This window comes from Meles meles, chromosome 3 (genome assembly GCF_922984935.1).
Source record: "Meles meles chromosome 3, mMelMel3.1 paternal haplotype, whole genome shotgun sequence".
NCBI classification, from domain to species: Eukaryota; Metazoa; Chordata; class Mammalia; order Carnivora; family Mustelidae; genus Meles; species Meles meles.
The window spans coordinates 77,923,530-77,951,186 of NC_060068.1; the positions used below are offsets into that span (position 1 = coordinate 77,923,530).

Sequence of the window (27,657 nt, forward strand, 5' to 3'; positions counted from 1 at the left end):
CGGCAAGATGGCGGCCCCCTTGGAGCTCAGTTGCTGGGGAGGTGGCTGGGGGCTCCCATCGGTGCACAGCGAGTCCCTGGTGGTGATGGTGAGGCCGCCTCGCGGGCCAGGGCGCAGGAAAGATGGGCGGGGCCAGAGGCGCGAGGCTGGCTGGGTCTGGTCTCCGCCGCTCGCCGCGGTTCCCTGCGGCGTTGCAGGGCCGAGAGTAGCCGGGGAGCTTCTCGCTGCACTGCACTGGGTTCCTTACCCTGGAGTAACAGCCTGGCCTGTGACCCCGCCAAGGCCTGGCGGAAGAGTCATGGCTTTCCCCCTTGGCTCCGAGTCTTCTCAGCCTTGCAGAGCTTTCTGGGCGGTGGAATGAAAAGCCAAAGCTGGGTGCACGCGCGCCCAGCTCTGCATCCCCCAGAACTTTGGGGGAACAGAGTCCCCGAAAGACGGGCAGTTGACGCGCGGGTCCTCTGCTAGACCGCCGGAGAGGGACACAGCCCGCGTGTCAGGCGTTTCTGCCTTAGGGGGACCAGGCTGTAAAGTTGCTCTGTAGATTTGCGCTACGTACTCAAGCCTAATGTTTTATTGCAAACTTTGTTTCAGGCTTACGCCAAATTTTCTGGTGCACCCTTGAAAGTCAATGTCATAGATAACACCTGGAGAGGTTCAAGAGGTACAGTGTAAACATTTTAATACACTTTTCTGCCCTTTTTGAAGTTACTCCCCCTTCCTCGCCGAATTTAAACCTGTGAGGCATACAGCCATGGAATACCTTGGGGTTTTAGTTTCTTCTTACTATGACCTTGGCTGTATGTTGCTTATGGTTTGATCATTCTGAGTAATACTTTAAAATATAAGCCAGATCAATGGAAATTACGAGAAATGACAGTGTTCTCCAAAACTGCATTGTGAAATTGCAAAAAACTAAGATGAGCTCACTCATTTCCCCCCTCCAAATGGCAGTTGTAGTTTTTAGGGGATCAGAATCCCTTCAGACGAAGGAGAAACATTTCCTTGTATGTGAACTGTTTTTGGTTATAGGAGATGTACCAATTTTGACAACTGAAGACAACATTGTTTCTCAGCCTGCAAAAATACTAAACTTTTTAAGAAAACAGGTGGGTGGTTCATTTTTAACATGTTCCCTGCATGTTACTTAAAAACAATAAAAATAAAAACATTGTAAAGTTGTTTTTTTTAAATTTTATAACCAAATCAGTGGATAATTGGAGATACCTCAGGTTTGATATAAAAATGGACTTAGAATTACTGCTCTGAATCATGAGTTGTATTGTGATTTGAAAGTCATATAGTGAAGTACACTCAATTTATATTTTCATATACTGTTCTGGATTTAAGTTTAGACATAAGCAGATTCAATGAAGCCATCTTCACGATTACACTTACTGATATGATTGTCAATTTAGTCACAAAGCTGCTACACACTTTCTGCTGCATATGACATCTGAGTTCCCACCAGCTAGCAACTATTTTATTTTTAAAGAACACTTAACTGGAGAGTTGCAATTAAATGTTTCATGAAGTAATGTATCTAAAATGGGCGAACATGTAAAGATTTGTATAATGTATCCAGAATATTTAAACATGTGAAGACTTCTATAAATACCAAAGTTATAATTGGTTTTGACAATACTTTTCTTAAAAAAGTCAGTCCTATGTCAACAAAATTTAGAACTGTTTTAAATTGGGGGGTTTTCTTTCTTTTCTCATGGGGAAAAATGCAACCAATTAGAACTTCTTCCTTGGGGCGCCTGGGTGGCTCAGTGGATTAAGCCGCTGCCTTCGGCTCAGGTCATGATCTCAGGGTCCTGGGATCGAGTCCCGCATCGGGCTCTCTGCTCTGCAGGGAGCCTGCTTCCTCGTCTCTCTCTGCCTGCCTCTCTGCCTACTTGTGATCTGTCTGTCTGTCAAATAAATAAATAAAATCTTTAAAAAAAAAAAATAGAACTTCTTCCTTATTGTTAAAAATAATAGCTACTATTTATTAAGTTTGCACTACATGGCAAGCACTAACAAAACTAGGTCATAAACAGTCATTAAATAATAGCAGTTAACAAAAAAAAAGCACAATATTTATTGACCTTACCGTGTGTATGATGTTGTGCTAAGAACTTTATTTGCCTTAAGCTGCATTTGTCACTGATTTTGTATTTATTGTTCTGCCTTTTGATATCATATTTGCCACTTTTTTTTTTTTAAGATTTTATTTATTTATTTGACAGAGAGAGATCACAAGTAGATAGAGAGGCAGGCAGAGAGAGAGAGAGGGAAGCAGGCTCCCTGCTGAGCAGAGAGCCCGATGCGGGACTCGATCCCAGGACCCCGAGATCATGACCTGAGCCGAAGGCAGCGGCTTAACCCACTGAGCCACCCAGGCGCCCATATTTGCCACTTTTGAGGAAGAATATTATTTAGCTTCCCTGTTTTGGGATACCCTTGACTTCTCAAGTTTTTTGGTTTTATGTTTTCTAATAGAAATATAATGCTGATTATGAACTCTCAGCAAAACAGGGGGCAGATACCCTGGCTTACATTGCTCTCATCGAAGAGAAGCTTCTTCCTGCAGTGGTGAGTATTGGTATCGGTAGTGACCTACTAAAAATGTACTTCGGTCTATTTAGAAGGAGCATAGTGAAAAAGACTCAAGAGAGGAAGTTTCATTTATGTATTAATCTTGATTCTATGTTACTGTGCAACTGGATTGTTAGACATTCAACTAGGACATGAAACAATGAAGTGAAAGATAATGTCATTTTGGAAATAAATGTATTTATGGAAGACAGAGTTTGTTGCTCCCATGTATAGAATTCAGCTAAGTATAATTCATTCATTCAACAAGTATTTATTGAGCGGATATATGCCAGACCTTGTTCTGGGTGTGTGGGATACAGCAATCAACAGATGCATGTGTTTGAAATCTTGTTTTATACTTGAATCATTCGAATTGGAAAAGTTGAATGAAGCTACTTTAGACAAAGATGTTTATCATAAACTTTAACTTGATCGGATGACCTTTCTTTTAATAAAAGAACATGCTTGTAGTGGGTTTGTTTTTGGTTTTGTTTTGGTTTTTTGATTAGAGGGTGTTGTTTTTTTTTGTTTTTGTTTTGTTTGGTTTTGGTTTTTAGTTGTTTTTGTTTGTTTTGCAGCTTCACACATTCTGGGTTGAGAGTGACAATTACTTTACTGTGACAAAGCCATGGTTTGCTTCACGAATTCCTTTTCCCTTGAGTTTGATTCTGCCTGGAAGGATGTCTAAGGGAGCACTAAATAGAATTCTTCTGACCAGAGGAGAGCCTCCCCTCTACCACCTCCGAGAAGTGGAAGCTCAGGTATGGTTGGGATTCCTTTCAAAGCAAGGGGCCTCCAGAGGAGGAACACGAGAGGCAGCAGAGATGAACGTACCTGAATGCCTGCCTAAAAGGAGTTCTAGAGCATCCTTCCTACTTTTGAGTTGTTATTTTATCCTTATTAGATATACAGAGATGCCAAGGAGTGCCTAAATCTTCTGTCAAACAGATTGGGAACATCTCAGTTTTTCTTTGGAGATACGTGAGTGCATTCCCTTCAAAATCGTTCTGATGTTTTATATGCATGTAGTCAATCAACAGTTACCTAAAGCAAGTCCTCTTGCCTCCCTTTATGAGTTTTTTACTTTAAGAAAAAGATTTAATGGATTACTCTAGTGAACTTTTTCTGTCCGTGGTAATCAAACATTGATTCCATATGCTATCTGTGTGAATTTAAAATATCTAAGGATATTCCCATCCTGTCTCCTATCTGTATGTAACATTTGTGAGTAAACATGCATCTTTAATTTATAACTTTTCTTCTAAGTAAAATAAATGGTTACAGTATTTAAAAAACTACTGAATATAACCTTCATTCATTGCATCATTTTTATAAGCAAAAGTATGTAGTAAACCTTTTATTTTTTTTTTTAAAGATTTTATTTATTGGGTGCCTGGGTGGCTCAGTGGTTTAGGCCGCTGCCTTCGGCTCAGGTCATGATCTCAGGGTCCTGGGATCGAGTCCCTCATCGGGCTCTCTGCTCCGCGGGGAGCCTGCTTCCCTCTCACTCTTTCTCTCTGCCTGCCTCTCTGCCTGCTTGTGATCTCTCTCTGTCAAATAAATAAAAAATCTTTAAAAAAAAAAAAAGATTTTACTTATTTATTTGTCAGGGAGAGAGAGCGAGCACAGGCAGACAGAATGGTAGGCAGAGGCAGAGGGAGAAGCAGGCTCCCCGCCGAGCAAGGATCCCGATGTAGGACTTGATCCCAGGACACGGGGATCATGACCTGAGCCGAAGGCAGCCGCTTAACCAACTGAGCCACCCAGGCGTCCCTGTAGTAAACCTTTTTAAAGGCTATATTATATACTCCAGAATTGGCAAATGTATTTGAGAAAAAATATTTTTAACATAATCCCAAGTTAGTATTTTCCTTTGTGTTTTTAAAAAATCCCTTAATTTATTTTTAGGCCATCTACCTTGGATGCCTATGTGTTTGGTTTCCTTGCACCACTTTATAAAGTACGCTTTCCTAAAGTTCAGTTACAAGAACATCTGAAACAGCTCTCCAACCTGTGCCGCTTCTGTGATGACATCCTAAACAGTTATTTTAGGCTTAGTCTTGGAGGTAAGCTGGCCCCTCTTCAGCTAATCTGTTTTTGTGTAGAATATCTGCATGTTTTCCAATGGACGTATAAGCAAAATTCATGACTTATTGAAGAAATTTGTGTAATGTCTTTAAATGTTGAATTAAGCACTTAAAACAGTTGCATTTTTCCGAATTTATTCCTGTGTGTTAGTTCTACTTAAAATAGAGAAATAGACGTTTGCCTTTTGTCTGTTCTTCTAGATTTTATACGTTTCTTGCCTCTTGTTCTTCTTTAAAAATTGCCCCTTTGAAGTGGATCATTTTCTTCTAAAAGTTAACCACAGGTATTTATTGAGTCCCTGCTGAAAGATAGCATTTATCCTAACGCAAATGGGCAATTATTTTAAATGTTGCTTCTAGCATTTTCCTGCGTGAACAGAAATCAGCAGCAGATTGATTTGGGTGAGGTACACTCCCATGATTCCACTACTTGAAAACTGATTGCATCAGACTGGAAGTATTGTAAATAGAGGGTACCCGTCACTTAGGATATGGTTCCTTGGAAGTGTGGGACCTTGTGCTTAAGTGATCGGGATACGAAATTTGTATTGGGAGAGTTGGCAGAGACTTTTAAGAAACAGAAGTTACTAGGGTAACTGGCTTAGGGACAGTTTGTTTTTCAGGGTGGGTTGTGTGTTTGGTAGAGAGCGAGGGGTTAGCAGTTTGAGAGTCATGAAACTAAGTACTTTTCAACCTTGTTACTCTGGAACAGTGATTAGCAAACCTGGCTAGAGGACAAATACAGAATTTTGGCTCTTTTGTCAGATTTACTGAATTAGCATCTCATAGGCATGAAGCCCAGGAATCTGTATTTTTTTAAGTCCCTCCAAATATTGTGAATGCCTAGTTGGGAGCCGTTTCGGAGTTGCTGCCTTAGAATGCTGTCCCAGTCATTGTGACTAAAGGCCTATTTGATATGAGTGGGGAAAAGGTACAACTCAAACTGGAGAAGGATGTGAGGACTGCTGTGCTCTTTTACTAACTACACTTGCTAAATGCATAACACTTGGCTGTCTACTTAATAGACTAATTTAGTCTTTTTGTTTAGGGTTTGGTTTGGGGAGCATTACTGTCTCTTTTAACTTTGCCTTTAAACCCATAATGGTTTTTCATTTTGCCTGGTTTTATTTATTTATTTTTGGAGGGTGGCGTACTTGGGAGGGTGGATAGACTCAAAATTCTTTCAGTCTAAACAGCTTTAAAGACTTTCAAAATTTTCTGTCTTTCTGATTTCTGTCCTGGCTTCTTAGGCATCTCTCCTGCTGGACAAGAAACGGTAGATGCAAATCTGCAGAAACTCACACAACTTGTAAATAAGGAATCCAACTTGATTGAAAAGGTCAAGTTTATTTCAATCATTATTTTATAGTAGTTTAGTATTTTCCTTCCTGAAATTAATATTGTAACTTTTAATTGTAAAGTTAATATGCATTAACTTTACCCTCTTAGTTTTTTTAAGAGTTTATTTTTTTCATAAAGCTGCTCAAATATGCATTTATTAAAGTTGTACATAATACAGTGTTTTGAAGCCAGTAGTGGCTTGATTACTTTGATAGTGGTATTGGGTTTACTTTTACCACTTTTTCAAATTAGGAGTGATTTTTCAAATTAGGAGACCCAAAAGCCTGGTCTTAAAGAAAAAAGACAAAACTGAAACACTTCTTTGCTTGTCTGTTTCTGTCTCTGAAGGATAACACTTCTTGAGATCGTAAGCAGCTGTGCTTGTCCTTTCTGCATAGCACTATGATGTCTCTTTCTTTTACTACAACTGTGTTATTTTTTTTCTCCTTCCTTTCCTTCTCTGTTCTAAATGTCGCTTATTGTTTTGGGGTGTGTGTGTGTGTGTGTGTGTGTGTGTGTGTGTGTGTGTGTGTTTTAATCAGTGGGCATATTTTGCCACTTTGGGTTTGCTCATTTGATAAGAGAGATAGTGAGGAGTACATAGGGGAGATAGCCAGTAATGGACATTTCAAAGGTGATTCTAAAAAATACAAGAGACTTATGCATTTTCCCCCCAAATGTCTGATGAACTTGCTTTTTTTCTTATACCAGTGAATGATACTTCCTTTTTTCACTAACCAGTGAGGCACTGTGGCCTGATAGCACTGGCCCTCAGTTCCTGAGATCTCAGTAACGGCACCGTGTTGTGTGAGCTTTTGAGTTGTCTCACTAGTCCTCACAGCAACCCTGTGCGCAGCTACTCCATCAGCCCTGTTTTACAGATGAGGACAGTGATGCTTCGAGAGTGGTATGTCACCTACCTACAGTCATTCAGCTGGCTAGAAGCAGAGAGGGAATTTGAACTCTGGAGACTGGATTCCAGCATGGGCTCTGTAGTTAGTCAGCTGCAAATGAAGGAAATACATGGAATTCTGAGTCCAGTACTAGTAGTACTAGTAGCCAGAAACCTCTGCCTCTCCCTGGCATGACCATTCTGTTTCTTCTTACAGTAGTTCATGTGTTGTTAGAACATGAGTAGTGAGTAGAACTGAGCAATAAAACTGTAAAAGACCAGTACTAAAGTTTAGGTGGGCTGACTGCACACCAAGTTTATCTTGTTAGCCCGACTCAGTCAATCCTATGAGAGGAAATATGCTGAGTGTTAAGTGTGGGTCATAGAAAGATTATGTAGATTGTTTTAGACACTTAACTGCTAGGTAAGGGCCATCCAGTGGAGTTTTCATTTTCTCTGTGTGGCAAATTCATGACAGCCATGTAGAGGGAACCACGAGATATCTACCTGTGCAGAAAGGGCACCCAGGAGGCATCCAATTGTATCACTTGGTGCACTTCTATCTTGGGTCATCATCAATATATGAAAGCTTCCTAACTCTAAGTCACGCACTCTGCTGTCCACCCGTTTCACATCTGCTCTCGGTGTGGTTCACTGTTGACTTCCAGTGTTAGAACAGCAAACCTATTGGCTACTATGGTTCACCATTTGGACAGAAAATCTAGAGCTTAAAAAAAGAAAGAATAGGGGTTCCTGGGTGGCTCAGTGGGTTAAGCTGCTGCCTTCGGCTCAGGTCATGATCTCAGGGTCCTGGGATCGAGCCCCGCATCGGGCTCTCTGCTCCGCGGGGAGCCTGCTTCCTCCTCTCTCTCTCCGCCTGCCTCTCTGCCTACTTGTGATCTCTCTGTGTCAAATAAATGGGTAAAATCTTTAAAAAAAAAAAAGGAAAGAATAATATTTGAGGGACTTAATTCTTGTAAGAAAAAAGCCTGGCAACACAATTGATTCAGGGCGTTCACCAGGAATACTTTTTTCCATTGGAAAATTGAAAGTTAATCTTTTATTCTCTTTGCTTTCCTATAAGTTGCATGTACCTCTGCTGAGACATTTCTTCTGTGCTTTGTAAGAGCATCTGGAGAAGAGAAGAGAGAGTTTTGCTCTGCACATGCTCAAAACTCTAGAAAAGCCTACTTAGCAAGTGGGTAATCAGATGCTCTATGCTGCCGGTTTGGGATCCTTGGGAGCAGCTGCTTTCAAGTCTCCTGAAGTTGAGCTGACAGAGAGCTCAACAGCAGGTTCTGAACCTAGCACTCTATTCGTGGGGCCCCTGCTTAAAGGTAGCTTTCTGAGGCCTAACTCAGTTCTAAACAGTCCCTCTCCTAGTGTTTCCAGGGATGCTAATGTCCTCCTGCGGGGCGCACGGGTCATTTTCACTGAGGCACTGGGGTCTGGTTGAAAGAACAGTAGTATTGGTATAAGAAGACCTGGGCTCTAGTTTCAGCTCGTGATGCTAGCTTTGCAGCCTAATGCAAATCTCTTAACCTTTCTGAGCTCTGTTTTGCTAATGTGCAGAATAGGGAATGATCATCTTCCATTTTGCCTTCCCAGCTATGTTGGCAAGATCAAAAGAGGTATTGTACGTGAACATGATTTGTAAACCGGGGCGCTCCATGTGTGGGAAGTATTGCTTTTACACTTACTATCAGAAGATCTCTTAAATCAAGTTGTGATAGGGTTGAGTTCATTTTATGAAATTACTGTAATCTGTGAAGGCATCAAAGATGAGCAACATAGCTTTTATACATATACTGAGTTAGCTGGTATTTGGGGTACAACATTTCGAATTCTTGAGTGAGTATTTGTAAGGAAAAGGTTTCTCAGGCAGTCCTGGAACCATATGGTTCTGTACTCTTCTAGGCTATATGGTTTGGACGGGGAGACCACAGTCCATACAAGTGGTGCCACCGCCATTAGTCAGATGTGTCTTTTGTACGTTCCACAGATGGATGACAATCTTCGCCAAAGCCCTCAGCTTCCTCCTCGGAAACTGCCAACACTTAAATTGACTCCAGCAGAAGAAGAAAGTAATTCCTTACAACGGCTATCGCCCTGACAGTCCTCATGCTTTGTGTCCAAAGCCATGTGATTGTTGCAGTCATCTCTTACACTACTTATGTGAAGGCAAACAGAAAATGCCATTAGTAGGTATAAGGAAGGCTCTAAAAAGAAACTTTCTCTGACATCTAGTTTTTCTTAATTGGAAGCTTCTATTTTAGCTTGGCAGTGCACTTTAGATAACATCCGAGTGAATGCTAAAAGAACTTGGGGAAAAAAGAAAACACACTGTACTGTATATTTAAACAACAACAACAACCTGCCTTAATCTTGGCAGATTTTTGCCTTTAGTTCACATGTTGCTGACCAAAACATACAGTTCTGTTCTGAATGTGTGCTCTTATTTATTCAAGTTAATTTATTAATTAGTTTTCTTGGAACAGTTTGAATATCTAGTATGTGGCTCTTTGAGGCTTTTTTTCTTCTGTTTAGAAATTTGATGCCAATTTTAGACGTTAGGAAAAAATGTAATATTCTCATATTCTATTTACTTCAGTAGAAAAGCCTGTATTTAAAAAGCAACGAGGAATGTGCTTTTTAATTATGCTCTCAGAAGTATAATCTTTTGGGCGATCAGTACTATACACACACACACACACACACACACACATATATCTGAGATATATATATGTATCACAGGTGGTTACATATAATATTCATCTGACTGTATGCACTTCAGTAGAACATTGGTATTTGCTGATGTTCAGTTAAGGTTAGCAAGGATTCTTTTAGTTTATTGGACCAATGGCAGCTTTAGACCTATGTATTTGTAGTACATTTTTTAATTCAAGTCTCTTTCTTGGATTAATTTCAGGGGAACTGAGTATATTGGTCATCATTTATTATGCTAGGCTGTAAAGTCTCACTGAAAGTTGCCCAACTGTCAGACAACTACTCTGCTAGAGTGACAGAAGTACCTACTGTGTGCTTGGTCCAAGTTCATCACGCTTGAACCAGTGTTTTTTTCATAAGACGACTGTCACATAGTCAAAAGCTTTATGGCAACTTATTATTTTCCATATAGTTGAACTACAGTTGAAGCATCTAATGGGGTATTTGGAAATAGCGGTAGTTTTTAAAGAGTATTTTCTATTTATTGGTTGCCGACCTGTTAAAGGATTTGCTGTGCAGGTGATTTTCCTTATAACAGAATCTCTCTAATTTTAGTGGCTGAGGTGCTTCTGTTGTCCTAAAACCACTTCTGGGGTTTTTAAAATATAGGATCATGTTTCTGATTAGTGTCTCAAAAGATTACCATGGTGCTCAGCAAATCTTTCCACGTCGTGCAGAAACCCCCACGTTAAGAAAACAGCTCTGTAGTCAAGAGACTCGGCTAATTGGAGCTGAATGGAGCTCAGCTGTGTTTGACCTAAATCCTCCCAGTTTGCTCTGTATTTAGGTAGCTCTTGATGCAGGAGTCTATAAGTCATTGTAAATATTTTTTCTTGAAAGTTTTAATTAAATGAGAAACAAGGTAGTCTTCAAAATCTTATCTGTTTGGATGTATTTAGGGAAAGTAACTAATGAGTTTCACATTACTTCTGCAATGGGTTTGTGTGCTTTGTATTAATTTTCCATTAGATTCCAGCAATCCAAAATCCGTATGAATATTCTGTATTGAAAATCATGATCATAGGACTTACCGTCCTCTGGGATTGATGTATATTGGAGAAGGGTGGTTAACACATTAATCAGACAGTCTGTTTATGCTTTAGTTAGGGTTGGTCTTTTTCAATCGTGATTTAAGTTAAGCCTTCAAAGAAGCATTTGAAGTGGCTTACAATTGTCAATGTATGTAAAACAGGACAATTAAAATTAGGTTTGGGGAAAATGAAAAATTGGGGAGAAAGAGCTATATCAACCCTAACAGATTCTAAAATCAAATGGTAAATTTAACTCCCAAGTTTCTCCATGGACACAAAGATAATACTGGCTTATGTAAAGTTTTCTGTGAGTAAAACTACTAATATCCATGCTAAGGATAGTGTGTTTAAATTTTTTATAAGAATGTAGAGATCGTGTTCTTACGTCACAGAATTCAGCCGATAAACATACTGTAACATTTCATGTTTTGGAAAGTTTAATGAAAAGATAGCATTCTAGAATCACATGTATTTGTCATTTTTTAGTACAAAAGACAGCTGTAAATATGATTTACTTCCTTTTGGTCATTCCTGATTTAAATTGCCTTTAGACTTGCAGTACATAGGCTAGGATGTTTCCAGACTACCTTTCCTAAGATGCAAAATGTGATTTAGATAAGTGAGAATTTATACGTTGGGATTCTTAGTTGAGCATTTTGAGGATAAGCCAACAAGATGCCAGGAAGCTATAACTGAGTATAAAGCATTCCAGGGATGAGCCACACATCGAAGAAGCTCTTAGGAAGGAACAACTTTCCAGATTGGCCAGAGAGCTTGTGACCAGCCTGTCAGGATACATTCTGGATAAAGTTTCAGTTGCTGAGATAAATGGTACACAGTGTTTAACAAAATACTGTGAGCTACTTTCTTGAGGACTTGATGGTGGAATATGACTAAAGGGACTGTGTTTGTGTTTATATTTGTTGGTAGTATAGGATTAGAAAACCGGTCAGATAATTCCCATAAGATAAAGATCTTCCATCAGCGGACAGCCACCAGTCATCCGTAAGATTGACTGTTTCTTTGAACACTAAAGACACTCTAAAAAGCATTGAGGATTGTCATTCCTTCACCATGGTTATTTTCCCCTGCAAAGATTGGCAACGACAAATTTCAGCTTAGGGTTGTTTGTATTATTTTGGGAGTACTAGAGAATTCAAGAGTTTTACAATAAATCCAAAGCATTCTGATTTGCATTTGTAATTTCTATTCATTTAATATTGCTAGATTTACTAATGTGAAGGAATCAGGGAGCTTATTTCAAACACAGCTAAGTTGCAGTTTTCAGAAGTCTACAAAAATGGAAAGAAACTAGACATCAAAAGAGGCAGAAACTGGTATCAATGATACAGTCTCAGAAAACCAATTTTTTAAGGTGCCTTCATGTGATAATAGTGGTATTTAAAGTCAGGAGTATGTTTTTGTGGAGTCTGTTCCAAGAATATATATCCACCAGGCCTATTAGGTTTTTTGACAGTTTTCCATCAACAGTCAAAAGTCTTAACCCTTTAAAACCAAAATATAAAGTCAAGAAGCTGAGTGATGGATACACAGTCTCTGTACTATTTTTGGAACTTCTTGTGAGTCTGTATATCAGAAGGGTTTTAAAAAGTAAATTTATGATTATCTACATAAACTATGATTTAAATTGAATGATTCAAACATAGTATTTAGTGTTCAGTTCCAGACAAATACATAATATAAATTAAATATAACTTAACTTCCTTCTTAAGTTTAAAGAAAGAAACACCTCAGGCTTGTAACAACTGAGTATCTAAAGATCTGCTTTGCCCTACCAGAAAAGAAAAAACAATCTAAAACCAAGAACTCCCAATTCCCTAAAAATATCCTATGATTTTAGAATTGTAGTAGTATCTTCCTGTGGTACCTGGGTTTACCTTTTAGGGTAAGAGACATTAAGAAAAAGTTCTGTCTTCATGGGGTGGTAGTTCTTTGCTTTGCTGTGTTCTAATTACACAGTGACGAGGTATGCGCTAGGGCCGAGCTTTGATGAAGAAGGTGCAGCATCTGTGTGTTTTTGTTCTAAGCTCATAGGGATTTAGTAATTGACTTTGTCTTGCTTTGGTTATTTATATAATTGAAATCCTGATCAGAGCCGCTATGTATAATTTGGGTTTTGATTATTGTCTTTTGTATATGTTGTTGGCATTAAGGATTGTCTGCACTTTTTTTTTTTTTTTTGGCATTAAGAATTGTCTTTTGCCTTTTTTTCTTGTTCAGCTCTGTGGAATTTACATTTGCTCTTCGGTGTTTTCTTATTTTTTAAATGGATTATTAAGAAATTTATTGTAAATTACATGAACTAAAGATTTGTAATCTGTTACCCTCAAAGGTTATTTTTAAGATTTTATGTATTTATTTGAGAGAGACAGAGCAAGTATGCACAAGGAGGGGCAAAAGTAGAGGGAGCCATCCTGGGGAAACAGGGTTCAATCCCAGGACCCTGGGATCATGACCTGAGCTAAAGGCAGATGCTTAACCGACTGAGCCAACCAGGCGCCCCTGTCCTCAAAGGTTTAACTGAAGTGTTACTAGGTCTTCAAAGGGCTGATTTTCACAGAGATTAAAGGTGAAGTTTTGGGGTTTTTTTAAGGGTTTTTCAAAATGTTTTAGCCCCTGTTGGGATGTTAAGTAGGGTTTGCTAGGAAGCCCAAAATCTTGCTGGAATGTTGTGTTTGCTAAGAGCCCAGGTTACCAGCCCTAGACTTAAAAAACCACTGCGATTGAGGTGGAGAGGTATTCTCAGAATCAAAAAACATAAGAAATTATTTGTTCCAGATGAAGAGGCCAGTGATTATGGATGAGAATTAACATTCTTGAATAATGGTATAAGAAAGTGTAACTTTGAGCTGGACATTTGTAGAGGGGAATGTTGTGATAGAAGAATAGTCTTAGCAAAACAAAGTAGTTTCTTTAAAAAAAATGACAGGAAAACAAGTCGTTTTGTATCCTGATTATTATTATTATTATTATTTTTAAAGATTTTGTTTATTTATTTGACAGAGAGAGAGATCACAAGTAGGCAGAGAGGCAGGCAGAGAGAGAGGAGGAAGCAGGCTCCCTGCGGAGCAGAGAGCCCCATGCGGGGCTCGATCCCAGGACCCTGAGATCATGACCTGAGTCGAAGGCAGTGGCTTAATCCACTGAGCCACCCAGGCGCCCCACCTGATTATTATTAATGTGAAACTATACCATAAGATTTTTTAAAAACCATCTTTTAGTTCCCTGGAGAAGAAGGTGTGTTTTGGCAGATTATATTGTTATTATGTGACTAGAGGGTTCTGTGGCCAGATAAGTTTGGGAAATGCTCTGTTAGATTACTATAGGCTTTTCTGAACCTTTGTGTGGTTTCAGTTTCTGAGCAGGGCCTATCTTGTATGTGTTGTTTCCCTGATCTATTGTATACGGTTTGTTTTTTGTTTTGTGGTTTGGTTTTGTTTTGTTTACAATAGGTATCTCCTGGGATTTTTATTCTGAGAAATATACTTAGGGAAGCACTGCCCTGGAGTGGTTTTGCTTGTTGGTGCTAATTGCAAAGGTTTCCTGTTGTCAGGTGCCCCTCTAGTGAGTGGTGATCAAAAATGGGAAGATAGGTTAGGACTCCCTTGGACCATGCAGTTGAAGGGAGGGGGAGCATGGGTTTAAACAGGGGCCTGTGAGGCCCCTGGTCAGTTAGCCCCTTTCCCTAGAATCCCAACTGGCTTGCAGGGACATGACCAGGTGGCTCCAGAGAACTCAACAGCATTTAGGAATCTCTGAGACAGTGGGGGCCAACTTGCAATTCCAGAACAAATTTTCAGATCATTTTTGGCTGTGCTTTAAAAGTGCCAAAAAGGTGATGGGATTTATAGCATTAAAGTCATACATAAGCTGTTGCTTTTATGCATATTTAAATATATACACATGTATATGCGCATATAGACGCACACACTGTTGTAGAAAGTTTACACTTGCTTCAATGACAAAGCAAAAGAAATTTAATATTTTCAAGTTCTATTCTAGTCTGAAGCCATGTTCTAAATAAGGATTGTATGTTTGTGTGTCCATTTTCTAGAATAAGGGTGTACAGTTTTCATTAAATTCTAGGGGCTTCGATATCCTAAAAACTTTAAACATAACTAGACCTCCAAATTTCAGAGGACTAAGTGTATTTGGTTTCATCTCAAAGTATAAAACTGGATTGCTAATCAGGCATAAGGATGCTCTTTGCTTCTTCTCTGCGGAGTGTACAGTTGCCTATTGGAACTTCACACTTCGGATGTGTATTTGATAGAAAGCTTGCCTTTGGTCTTTGCGTTGTGTAATGGTGAACATCTAGCCATGTGAAAAGCAGTTGGGTCTTTGCTGTGATTCTTTGGTTTTCCTCATGCAAATTCAGAGAATTACCTTTTCATCATTTACTTTACGTATCCCGGATTCTTGGAAATCAAGAGAAATGGCTTGTTAGAGTCTACATCAGTCCTCAGCAAGTCATGCACTCTACAGAGGGCCGGGCTCGCCCTTCGTTCTTTGGACTGCTGGCTCCTTCACCTGCAATGCTGGAGTCTCTTCATCAGAGAAGGCAGGCTGTACCCAGGCTTTTATGTTAATTTCATAAAGATGAGCTTTATTCCTCTTCTGACTTGATGTTTTAGTTTGTATAATAGGAAATTACATGTTTCCATTTTTCTGTGCATCTTGAAATGGAAATTTGAGGTGTTTCTAATGTCACTTTGACTTTCTAGAAGATTGAGCACAAAGAAGATTAAGAAATATATGTGTACATATATTGGTTTTGTTCCACCAACCTTATCTTTGGTAAATATTTTAAACATCTCTACTGCTGTACAAATACTATAGTTTTGTTGTAAACATCTTAAAGCAATGTTGGTCATAATTGAAATATTCTGGTCATGCCTAGTGTGAATATATTTTACTCAGAGATTATGTATAAATACCCAGAAGTGGTAATGATGATCAATGTTGTAAAGAATTTATTCTGATAAGTGAGAAACTGGATATAATGTCAAAATAGCTATTTTCACAATAAAATCTCAAATTGCCTGAATATTTATTAATTTTGTATTTAATGTTATTTATTCCCTGAGGTAAATATTTTCACTGGGAAGAATTTTTCAGCGGTTGAAAGTGGTTATTCAGTGCTGGGAGTGAACTCGATAGGAGGCTGTTCTTTAGAAAATGTTTGTTCTTTCTATGATGAGTTGAGATCCCTTGTGCTCTTTTTACCCCATGCTGAGGCAGGTTAGAGGCCTCCTTGCTCAGGCACTGGTATGTGAATGACTCAGCTCACATAATTTTTCAGGGCTACAGTTGGCTCATCCCTTTGGCCCTATAAATTTCTTTTAAATTTTCCCTTTTGCCCACGTAGACAGTCCAGCAATATTCTGTGTAGCTGAATGGAAGGCATACACTGAGGAAAATGCAGTTTTAGTGAGGGGCTGGGGTGATTGTGACGGGGAAGATATTCATGTTTTTTTGCTGCACCCCCCCTTTTATAAATGAGGTAGATATACGGGATAGAGAATCCTGTTAGAACTTGAGTCAAGTAAGGACAGCTTCCCTGAGGGGGTGAGTGTCTTTATCAGTAGAATTATTTTTTAATTGAGTATAACTTACATATAGCAAAATGCATTGAGCTTCCAAATAGAGCTGTCAGCTATGTAAGTCTCCCACACAAAAAGCTGGCTCCATCATTTATACTTCTATCCCCAAAGCACACAAATGCTAACTGCATATGAACTCTGGGTTCTAGGTAAGAGGTTCCTGGGGAAATTGAGGCAGTCGGTAGTGATCCCGTGCTTTTTGCCAGAGAGCAGGGAAGAAGAGTTGCTATTGTGGGATAATGGAAGTCTTTTGAGGAAAGACAACTCTTTGGAGTTCTAAAGCTGAGAACCACACAACAGAGATCTCCAGAACTTTTGCTTCTTAGTTGCTCAGCTCAGGTTCGACTTTGGTCTAGGGTCATTTGGGGACTCTTAGTGTGACGTCCTTCAGTGGATGGTAGACTATGACACAAACCATGCTCTCTTTTTCCTTTGCACTAATAGCAGCTATCCCTAGGAAAGCTTTTAAGTTTCACCAACCTGGGATCTCGTCCTAAGTGAATCTCGGTAGGAGGAACATGGAGATAAAGGGCCCCCGCGAGATCACCGAGTGTGGCAAAATGTGTTGGAGACAAGCATATATGACAACAAGGAGAGTGCTGGGGAGGAATATAAGGATTTGTCTTTACTCAAAAGCAGTTTGTAATTAAGTTCCTAGGTATAGAGCAAGGAGAAACTAGTCCCTTCTTGGTCAGACAAGAGCTTCAGGACAAAGAGTGAGAAAGCATGCTTCATTTCTCCAGGTACATTAGTCAGCCTCCTGGAATGCGTGAGACATCTGTGATGAAGACATGAAGACAGCTGCGCATCATCAAAGACATTTCTAATTTTTAACGCAGCCAAGTTGAGGCTCCAAAAGTTGTGCTTTTCCAAGTGAGACAGAGGCTATTCTATTTATCCTACTTTTTGAGTAAGCAAGTGAAAACAAAAGGAAAAAATTAACATTTATAAATACAATGAAGGATTGGTTCCTCAGATCCCACTTTGGGGAAGATGGTGCTTTTAAGAGTTCACATTTTGAAAAAGGAAATCTTTTGGGATCGAAGAAAGTATGACATTGTCCAAATATCACAGTTAAGACCAAACAGATTTCAGTTTTATGTTAAATGCACGAGCAAACTGACTTATCTGAAGACTCAGCTTGTGTCTGATATGCGTCCCAGTTTTCTCCAGGAGGGGGAAATTGCCTTTCGCATTTAGTGAACATGATTTGGTTGGTATTACATAAAACAGCCAAGTAGTCACAGGGTGACTACTGCTAAAACAGGTCAATAGGTTTAGTCAATAGGTTTCAAAAACAGTGTAAAGGGAAATAGTAGGTGCAGAAATGAGGAGGAAAAAGAACCCAAGAGAAAGGAACTCTAGAAACGATGTCACTGGGGCTCTGGGGAATAAGCTGGAGGGAATGTAGAAAGACAATGGATGTCGGAGTTAGCAAGCCCAGGTTAATACAATATACTGAATGGTGATTTTGAGCAGTCATTGGATTCTTAGTATGCATTGCCGTTTATGGCAAGGCAGAGGAATAACCAGATCTGAGTGTATGAACAGTTTGATGTGTTTGGTTTCTTTTAATTATTATTATTAAGTGTGAAAGCTACCCAAAAAACCCCACCTCTTGTGAATAACCTCTGTTAACATATTAGCATCTATGTGTTCAGTCTTCTATTTTTTATACACACACATACACAATCCTGTATATATTGTAATCCCATAGTCTGTACCATTCTGTAATATGCTTTCTCATTTACTATTCAGAAAATCTTATAGGTCATCCCTTATTCTACATGATTTTTAAAGGCTGTGGGCAATTTCATTGTCTGTAGCACTGTGTATTTCATTCCCTTGCGATGGACATGAAGGTAAATTCCCGTGTTAATGGTCCTTGTTACATACTATCAAATTGTTTCTCAGGAAGCCTGCCCCACTTCATCTCCTGTGCCCCCCTACGTGGGGGAGCCTCCATGACTGCAACCTCCCCAGTTTCCCTGGTTCTCTTCGCCTTCACCACGTGAGAGGTTACAAATAGCCTGTTTATCTATTTAACATGTGTTTGATAACTACTATGGTTGAGTATTTCCCCATATGTCTCTAGGCCATTTGTGCTTCCCCTGTGAGTTGTCCATTCATCCTCCGCACAAAAGTCAAATTAGTGAACTTCACTGAAACCCTGTTTTCTTAGCTGTAAGATAGGGTTTCCATGTGGCCTAAAGGGGATAATGCATCGCCCATCCAGACCATGTCAGCTGCTTGACAGTGTTATTTCCTTTCATGGTCTTTCCTGGATTAAGAGCTCCTGGAGGACAGATTATTAATCCTGGAGGATTAATAATTAAATTTCTTATATTGTGCCTTTATTGTGCCTTCGCACAGTGCTTGGAACATAGAAGGAGCTCAAAAAGTTGTTTTTTTTTGTTGTTGTTGTTTTTTTAAGATTATTTATTTATTTATTAGAGATCACAAGCAGGCAGAGAGGCAGGCAGAGAGAGAGTGAGAGGGAAGCAGGCTTAGTGCAGAGCAGAGAGCCCGATGCGGGACTCGATCCCAGGACCCCGGAATCATGACCTGAGCCGAAGGCAGCGGCCTAAACCACTGAGCCACCCAGGCGCCCAGCTCAGAAAGTTTTTGAAGGAAGAATAGAATTTGAAAACATTTTGAGTACATCAGGAAAAGGGGTGAGAAAAGTTGAAGCCAAGATCCAGTGAATCAGCAGTGAGAAAACTGGTGGGCTCCTCAGAAGCTTACTATTAAAATGGAAGAACTTAAGTTTTATTCCTAAAACTCTACTAAGAAGCAATTTGTTGGGGGCACCTGGGTGGCTCAGTGGGTTAAAGCCTCTGCCTTTGGCTCAGGGCATGATCCCAGGGTCCTGGGATCGAGCCCCACATTGGGCTCTCTGCTCAGCAGAGAGCCTGCTTCCCCCTCTCTCTCTGCCTGCCTCCCTGCCTACTTGTGATCTCTGTCAAATAAATAAATAAAATCTTAAAAAAAAAAAAGAAGCATTTCTAATAGACTGAAATGGTTAACGGACACTAAATACTTATATTCAAGGATATAAGTAGCCTTGACAAGTTGACTAATTTTTGTAAGCAAAAAGATATTTTAAGTAGGCTAGGAAAGGAGATCAAGGGGATTAATAATTAAATTTCTTATACAACGAATAGTAAATTTAAAAAATTATTAATCCTGATTTTCATATATTAGATTTGCCTAGGCTGGGGAGTAATGTGTAATAATAATGTAATTGTATTTTTAAATGGTTACAATTTAAAGTAACCCAGCGTGGTGGTGCCTCAAATGCAAGGAAGAAGATCGGTGTTAGGTCCTGTTTTATTCAACATGTCCTGTGACTGGGGGGAGAAGGAGTCAGTGGTTTGTTGATGAGATTTGCAGATGGCTTTAAATTGAGAGGTATTGTAAACAGCAGGAATGACAGAGAAATAATACAAAAGGAGCTGGAAAGGTTAGGAACATGGACAGGAAATCAAATGATTCAGGCTGTAGTAAGCAAGCCAATCTGACATGTGGGTCCAAATAAGAAATAAAGATACACCACGAGAGAGACAAACATGGAAAATAGTCATCTCAAAGGAGGCTGGGGGGTGGTACCAAAGGAGAACAAGAAAAGGGGGAGGTAGAAACCAGTGGTTGTTGAATGCTTACTGTGTGCCCTACACTATGATTTGGTACTTTCTGTGTTGATTCCTTCCTTCCACCCCCGCCTTCCTATTCTGTATGTTACTCCGTGCTCATGTTCCTCAGTGCTCATCACCGTAACTGTAAGTGTGCTCTTAATCCCCTTTCTCTCTCTCACCCATTCCCCACCCACCACCCCTCTGGCAACCACCAGCTGTTCTCTGAATTTATGAGTCTGTTTTCTTGGTTTGTCTCTCTTTTTCTTTGTTCATTTGTTTTGTTTCTTAAATTCCACATGAATGAAATCATACAGTATTTGTCTTTCTCTGTCTGACTTTGTTTCACTCAGCATTATACCCTCTAGGTCTATCCATGTTGCAAATGGCAAGAATCTCATTTTTTTTTTTTATGGCTGAGTAATATTTCATTGTGTATATCTATCTATCTATCTTCTGTATCCATTCATTTATTGAGTTGCTTCCATAATTTGGCTATTGTAAATAATGCTGCAGTAATCATAGGGGATATCTTTTCAAATTAGTGGTTTTGTTTTCTTTGGAAATGCTAGTTGGTGTAGCCACTGTAGAAAACAGTCCTATGGAGGTTCCTCGAAAAATTAAAAATAGAATTACCATATAATCCAGTAATTCCACTATTAGGTATTTACCCAAAAAGAATGAAAGCATGAATGTGTTGATTTCTTTTTGACCAAGGTTAAGCAATTCAGTGCTGTGTGAGATAAAGAGTTTCTGAGGAATAATTATGCAAAAAGTTCAGTACTTAAACAAAAGCTCACCCTAACTCTGTTGATCCTATTGTTAGGGTTACCAGTATTGGAGAGCACTATGGAAATAGCCTGGAACCTTCAAAAAAGCTCTAGTAGGAAAGGTCAGTCTCTACATTCCTACCCCAGGCATTTCTTACTCAGTGGGTGTTTCTGAGAATTCTTGGCACAGTTTTCTCCAGGCTATCCTAATTGCCAGCAGTATGAGGGGGCACCACAGAACTTTTGGAGAGTTAGCACATGAGTCCAGCTTAAGCAAAAATAAGATACGTGTCTCACAGTGGCTACCCCATGAGGTAATCTGTTCCTACCAGCCATGCCCCTCTCCTCTCTTCCAGTGCCCTTATGTTAAGCTCTGTTAACATACAGCTCCCATCCCAGCCCTTTGCTTGGATTTCCTACTATTCCTTATCCTTCCCTCTTGCTGTAAAAGTCTAGCAACCATTTGTATTTCCTCTAGATGTTAATAAACTAAATCAGATTTATTTGTGGATTGGTTTTAAGAATCTCCTTTTTTTTTTTTTAATGGAGACACTAATTTTTTTCAGTTACAAGGGCATGAGGAATTGGGTCAGAGGGAGGTTCCCATGGAGATGAGGAGGAAGAGAACCAAAGTGTTCCAGGGAGGACAAACCCAAAGCAGACAATGTTCAATCTATTCATTCTCCATCCTGAGGACAAGACCAGAATACTGTACAGAGTTTTTAGTATATGTGCTGCTGAAGCGAGCACTACTGTGCAGAGTTTATGCTGAAGGTGTGAGCTGGAAAGGACAGGTGTCTAGGATATATTCATTTATTTATTCACCAAGTATTTACTGAGTATCTCCTTTGTTCCAGGAACTGCTCCTGGAACTTATGATGTATCAGTGAATGAAACACTGCCCTTGTGTCACTTACATTGTAGCAGGGGAGACAATTAGCAATGAACCTGATGAATAAGCAGATTACATAATATAGTAAAGGGTGACAGGCACTATGGAAAAAGAAAAAAGTAAAGCAGGACAAAGGGGCTGGGAGTGCTGGGATTGGGGGCACATGACAGTATTAAATATGTCAGGGTAGGCTTCGTTGTGAAGATGACATCTGAATAAAGACTTGAAAGAGTGTTGGGTTGGCCTTCCAGATACCCGACAAAGAGCATCTTAGACATAGAGTACGGGTGGAGTGACAGTTATAAGGAAGGGCTCATCTAGCATGTCTGAGAAATGGTAAAGACGCCAGGGTCTCTGGAGCAGAGTGAGCGAGGTGGGAAGTAAAAGAGATGAGGTCAGTGAACTGAGAGGTAGGAGCAAACTAGGTAAGAGCTGACAGGCAGTTGCAAGCCTTTGGCTTTTGCTATGAGCCATTTCAAGGTTTTGAGTAAAGAAGTGATGTCACTGGTTACTTTTCAAAAGTACTGTTTGAGCTGTGGTACTGAGGATGGGTAGGTGTGTAAGCAGGAAGACAAGTTGGGAGTATGTTCTAGTAACCTAGCCAGGAGGTGGTGGTGGCTCAGATGGGTTAGGATGGTGACCGGGGAAGTAGTAAGAAGAGATTGGACCCAATCTGTGGGTACTACCCACCAGATTGCTTGGCTAATTACATGTGGGCTGTAAGAGAAAGAGAGAAGGCAAGGACAACTCTGAGATTTTTTGGCATGACTACTGGATGGATTGAGTTTCCAGCAACTGAGTGGGGAAGGCTATGTGTAGAACAGCTTTTAAGGTGAGTTTGGGAGTTCCTTTTTTTTTTGACATGTTGAGTTTGTGATGTCTTTTTAACAGCCAAGTAGGAGACGTTGAGTTGGAGTTCAGGAGCTACAAATTGAAGAGTCATAAAGAGGATAGAAATGTTATTTAAAACCATATGACCAAATGAAATCACCGTGGGTTTAAGTTATAGAGAAAAGGACCAAGACCAGAACCCAAGGACGTTCTGCATACTGCAAGATCATGGAGAGAAACAGCAAGGAAGCAACGGGAGGAAATCAAAAGAATGTGGCATCCTCAAAACCAAATGAAAAAACGTGTGTGTGTCATGGAAGAGGGAGTAATTGCAGTGAATGTGGCTGATGGGTCATAAAAGATGGGGACTGAGACTTGACCACCAAATTTAGAAAAATCATTGATGATCTTGAGGAGCAGTTTGGGTGGGTGGTGGATAGGGGTAGGTTCAAAAGAGACTAAAAGGAAAGGTACTGGGAAGAGTGAGAAGAAGCAAATGATGAATATGGTCATCATAAAAAGTGTTGACATGACAAGGCTGGGAAAGATATCTAGAGGTAAAAATGCCTTCCTCTGGGTCCTTGTGGTCCCATCAAGTCAGCATGCAGCCGGCAGTGTTGAGCTAGGTCATTAAGAGATCTTCCCCATTAAGAGAGATCCAAATGGGGTTTACAAAATTTGTCAAGGGACTTCTTATTCATTACAAAAATATTGCTATTTGAAACATGGGCTCTTTGTCACAATGATGACCTTAATTACTTTCTTTTGCAAATAAGGTCTAGCATATTAATACATCAAGTATTAGTTAAGCCAGATGATACAGAGACCAAGTCAGTCACCGGAGTATTTTCTTTGTTTGGAGGATTTCAGCTTCTGTGGTTTAGGTAATAGAATTTGTTTCTTCTACCTGGGCCTGGGGCCTGGAGAACTGAGCCCAAATGAAGTAAATCTGCATCTTTATTTTCCATGTGAGCTACTTAATGACTGTGTGCATTTATCAGGGGACAGGATGAGAAGAACATAGTCGAAAATTAAAGGGTTATCGCTACAGAAAGCACTGAGAATGCTGTGTGAAGCAGAAGTACATATTAGGAAAAATGTAATGTTTTAAAGGCACAGATGTGTCTGAAAACAACCCAGAAGCCTGGGTGTCATTTTCTCTCTCCACCACTGTATCTAGTCAAGCACATACTCCCCTCCATTCCTCCTCGTGACGATCACTCCAATCTGAGTGGTTCTGCTCCCCCATGGCCTTTTCTGTCCTGGGTTGCTGCTGCAGATACACCATTGGTCTCTGAGCTTCTGGGTTTGCTCCCTTCCAAACCATTCTCCGTATTGTTCAAGAGTGATCTTTCTAACATGCAAAATGATCACACATCATTTTTGCTTACTACCTTTTAGTGGCTCCTTGTTATCAAGTCCATGCTTCTTAACTTAAAAGACATTGAATTACCTGATTCATGTTCAACTATGCCCCACTTTCTGTCCTCACCATTTAAGATCCAGCAACCCAAACCAGAGAAATCTCCAGATTTATCCCATCCCCATGCTTTCTTTTAAGTCTTTGGATGAGGAGGCTCCAGTGAGTAATGGAAGAAGGCACCAAATCAACTGAACAAGACTAAACAGAATTAGATCTTCAGGCCCCACTAAAATAGAAATGGAAGGAAAGTCCTTTGTTTTAGTATTCATTATGTTCAAATCATACTAGATGTTTCTATTTCCCCTAGTCTAACGCACATGAATAACGGCACTGAACATAAATCATTTATTGGTTTTTTTCTCCTCGGCTTTGTGAACTCCCATGGCTCAATCCTTGGCCCCGTTTTTACACTTTACTCACTTACCTTGCACAGGTACTTTACACACATTTCCTTGTCTTTTCAATTCTCCAGTCTATAAATACTGCCTATATTTTGAAGTTTCACAGATCGACGTCTCCAGCCCAGGCATCTCTTCTAAGATGAGATTTCTATCCAGAGATGCCGAAAAGGGTCTGTAGCAATCTCAAAATTTTATCTAAAGCTGAACTCTGATCCTTGCCCTGACAAGACTGCTTCCTCTGCTAGTTTTCCCCACCTCAATGTCACCTAAATTACTCCATTGCTGAAATCAGACACCTGGAAATTTACCTCTTTTTCCTTAGTAAGAAAACCTATGAATATGCCAGGTATTGTCTGAAATATTTCCATTTAGTAACCTAGTTAATCCTTGTAACAAATCTGTTAGGTACTGCTGTTACTGTCATCCACTTTATAGATGAGGAAACAAATGCACAGAAAGGTGAAATAATTTGCCCCAGGTCACACAGTGATGTAATGGTGAAATAGGGATTTAAACTCAGATATCTGCCTTCAGAGGCCATGTGCTTGACCTCTATACCAACTATTTTTCTTGGTACCTTCCTCTGATTCACCCCTACATTCAGCTTATTGGAAGTATGATTTATTCTACTTCCAAAAATACCCTGAATCCATCTGCCTTTTTCCATCACGGGTGCCCTAGCCTTTGGCCAAGACTGTCATAATAATTCCTTGGAGATTCGCCAATGCTACTCTTGTCCTTTTGTCTACGCCACCTCAGCTGGCCACCCCATCATTCTTCCCCCAAAAGCCAGGTCTTAAATTAAATGTTTTTGTCTTTTTTGGAGAAGCCTTCCTTGACCACCATACCAGAATCACCCTCCCCGCCATAACTCCTTCTCAGATCACCCTATTCTTTTGTGCCATAGTACATTTCATAATTGACAATTAGACATTTGTGTCTATATTGTTTTAAAGTAAGCACCCTGAAAACAAGGATCTGTTTTATTTTCCACTGTCTACTGAGTACCTAGCCCAGGGCTTAGCCCTTAATAGTTAGTAGTATTTGTGAATGGATGGAGAGGTGGATAGATGGATGGATGGATGGGTGAGTGAGTGACTAATAGTGAGTAAGAAGTGATTATATTGTTTTATTTTATGTGTTATAATGAAAGTATAGTTTCACTTCTTTATAATGGGCTAATGGGAAGAGCCCTTATGAATAAGTGAAAAATGTATGATTTTTTAAAATGAAATGCAATTTTATTGTTTCAGTGAAAGACACTGTATCCCTCTAATAAGCATGCTACCCATTGCTTCCCACCCCCACACTCCGTTCTAAGAGATTCCATCCCTACAGTCATACCCCTAACTCAGCTCATTGGATCAGGGGTAGAAACTGGCCCAAGATTCTCCCTGTTCAGAATTTAGAATCAGGAAACTGAGAAACAGATCTTTAAGGTAGGGCTGTATTCATTCATCCTTCAAATCCTCATAGAGGATCTGGAATGAACTGATCATTAGGGATACAGTGAACAGGACACATCTCTCCTCAAAGACGTTGATAGTTCATTGGAGAAAACTGATAAGTCAATCTGCTGTCACAGTTCAGCGTGTTAAGTGCTGTGACATGGAAATTACCAGGCAGTACATAGCACGTAGGACAGGTACCTCATGTAGTCCTGGGAAGGCAGAGAATGCTTCCTAGCAGAAGTGATGTCCTGGCCAAAAGAGAGCTTAAGAGATTGAGGAGATGGTAGGGGTGAGGGACAAGGGTATTCTAAGCATAGGGAACAGAAAATGCAAATGTAGTACCTTCCATCTGCGTGCATTGGGAGGGGAGATTATGCTGAGAAGTGAATGTGGTCTCATCATGAAGGCCCTTGTCAGCCTACAGAGAGTTTGGATCAAGGGATTTTAGTAGAGGACGACATGTTCAGATCTGTACTCTAGAAGGGACCCAGTGGCCTCAGTGGGGGGAACATATGGGAAGCAGAAGTCCCAGTTAATAGATTGTTCTAGAAATCCAAACAAGAAATGATGACAACAGGGATAAATTGGCAACTGTGGGAAGAGACAGAGTGGATGGGGAATGTCATATATAGAATCAGGATGGATGAAGGAGAGAGGAAGGAAGGACATGTGCAGGTTACGGCTTAGCTAGCAGTAGATTGCAAGGTCACCCGCCGAGGCAGGAGGCACATGAGGAAGCCCACAGAAGAAGTCAGGGCTGGAGACACAAATGTAAGCATTAGCTCCACCGAATTAAGGAAAGCTTTGGGGGTTATTACCTAGACAGTTTACCGAGAGTGAGAACAAAGCGGCCCATGGATGGAATCCTAAGTAACTCCACCTTTTTTTTTTTTTTTTTTTAAGATTTTATTTATTCACTTAACAGGCAGAGATCACAGGCAGGCAGAGAGAAGGGGGGGGTGAGGAAGCAGGCTCCCTGCTGAGCAGAGAGCCCGATGAGGGGCTCGATCCTAGGACCCTGAAATCAAGCCGAAGCTTCCCAGGCCCCCATAAGTCCACCTTTTAAGTAGTGGGTGAGGAAAAGGAGCCAACAAAAAGGATTTGAGAAGTTGTGTCCTGACAGTCATTTAGAACTCAAGGAAGAGAGATGTCAGGGACACGAATGGATGAGCCCCTTTTCAGAAGGGTCTAACGACTGTCACTGCTCTAACAAGAAGACCCAGGCAAGGACAGCTTCAAAGTAACTCACTGCCTGGGATATCTAAGACACAGGACAATTTCTCTTAATTAAGTAAACATTTTTCTTAATTATCTTACTTACAGTATTCATCTGTCTGTCCTTAAGAATGCTATGATAAACTTCCTTCTAGTCCCCTAGCCTAAAACCTTAGAAATTCTCCAAGAGTGGAGTCTGGATTCATGAGGGTTTTCTGAATTTGGTTTTCAAATGTTATTACACATCAGTTCGTGAAGTGCACTTGAATGTCAGAGTTGAGAATGTGGAAAAAAGGAGACATAAGGAAAATTTATTTTAAAAATGTTTTTCAACTTTAAGAAAAGCATCTAACAACTCACTAAGTTTAGCATTTCATGTGTGTTTCTGACCTGTCAAAAACTGCCAGAAATTTACTTGTGAGCAAGAAGAAAAAGATGTTGCCTGTTTGTCATCTCTCAGAGCGTCCAACTTCTGAAGGCCACTTTGCAACCAAAAAAGAACTTTCCTTCATCAGTGGACGTACGTTGAAGAAGACAAACATTAGTAATAGGATCCGGGCCATGTAATGTTCATTAAACAATTAGATGCTGATGCCAGTGGGTAATCGCTTTTTTCCATTTTATTTTCAACAGTTTGAGTGTTCCTAAGAGACTTGCATGGGGCTGGATCTGGTATTTTCATCAGAATTTTAGTGTATTTTCAGTATTGGTAACCTCTCCCTCCCTCCTACTTGCACAAAAGCAATACATTCTCCCGGGT

The 27,657-nt window shown here is 40.0% G+C and overlaps 1 protein-coding gene across 4 annotated transcripts; it reads left to right on the forward strand.

Moving 5' to 3' along the window:
* MTX3 (metaxin 3) lies at window positions 1-27,432 on the forward strand. Of its 4 annotated transcripts, XM_046000205.1 has the most exons (9): window positions 1-88; window positions 592-661; window positions 1,030-1,106; window positions 2,485-2,577; window positions 3,159-3,341; window positions 3,485-3,561; window positions 4,489-4,646; window positions 5,918-6,006; window positions 8,903-12,854. In XM_046000205.1, exons 1-9 carry the CDS (start codon window positions 8-10, stop codon window positions 9,011-9,013), a joined length of 939 nt encoding a protein of 312 aa, XP_045856161.1. In that variant the 5' UTR covers window positions 1-7; the 3' UTR covers window positions 9,014-12,854. The 4 variants fall into 4 exon arrangements, with proteins under 4 accessions (XP_045856161.1, XP_045856163.1, XP_045856165.1 ...); XM_046000207.1 differs by lacking the exons at window positions 5,918-6,006; window positions 8,903-12,854 and adding an exon at window positions 27,305-27,432; XM_046000209.1 differs by lacking the exon at window positions 5,918-6,006 and having other exon boundaries at window positions 8,903-9,036.
* Window positions 27,433-27,657: the final 225 nt, after the last annotated feature.

Coding starts and splice junctions, on each gene's coding strand:
- MTX3 (XM_046000205.1), top strand. CDS start 8: ATGGCGGCCCCCTTGGAGCTCAGTTGCTGGGGAGGTGGCTGGGGGCTC. Junction 2,578..3,158: donor AGAAGCTTCTTCCTGCAGTG/GTGAGTATTGGT, acceptor TTTGTTTTGCAG/CTTCACACATTCTGGGTTGA. Junction 4,647..5,917: donor TTTTAGGCTTAGTCTTGGAG/GTAAGCTGGCCC, acceptor CTGGCTTCTTAG/GCATCTCTCCTGCTGGACAA.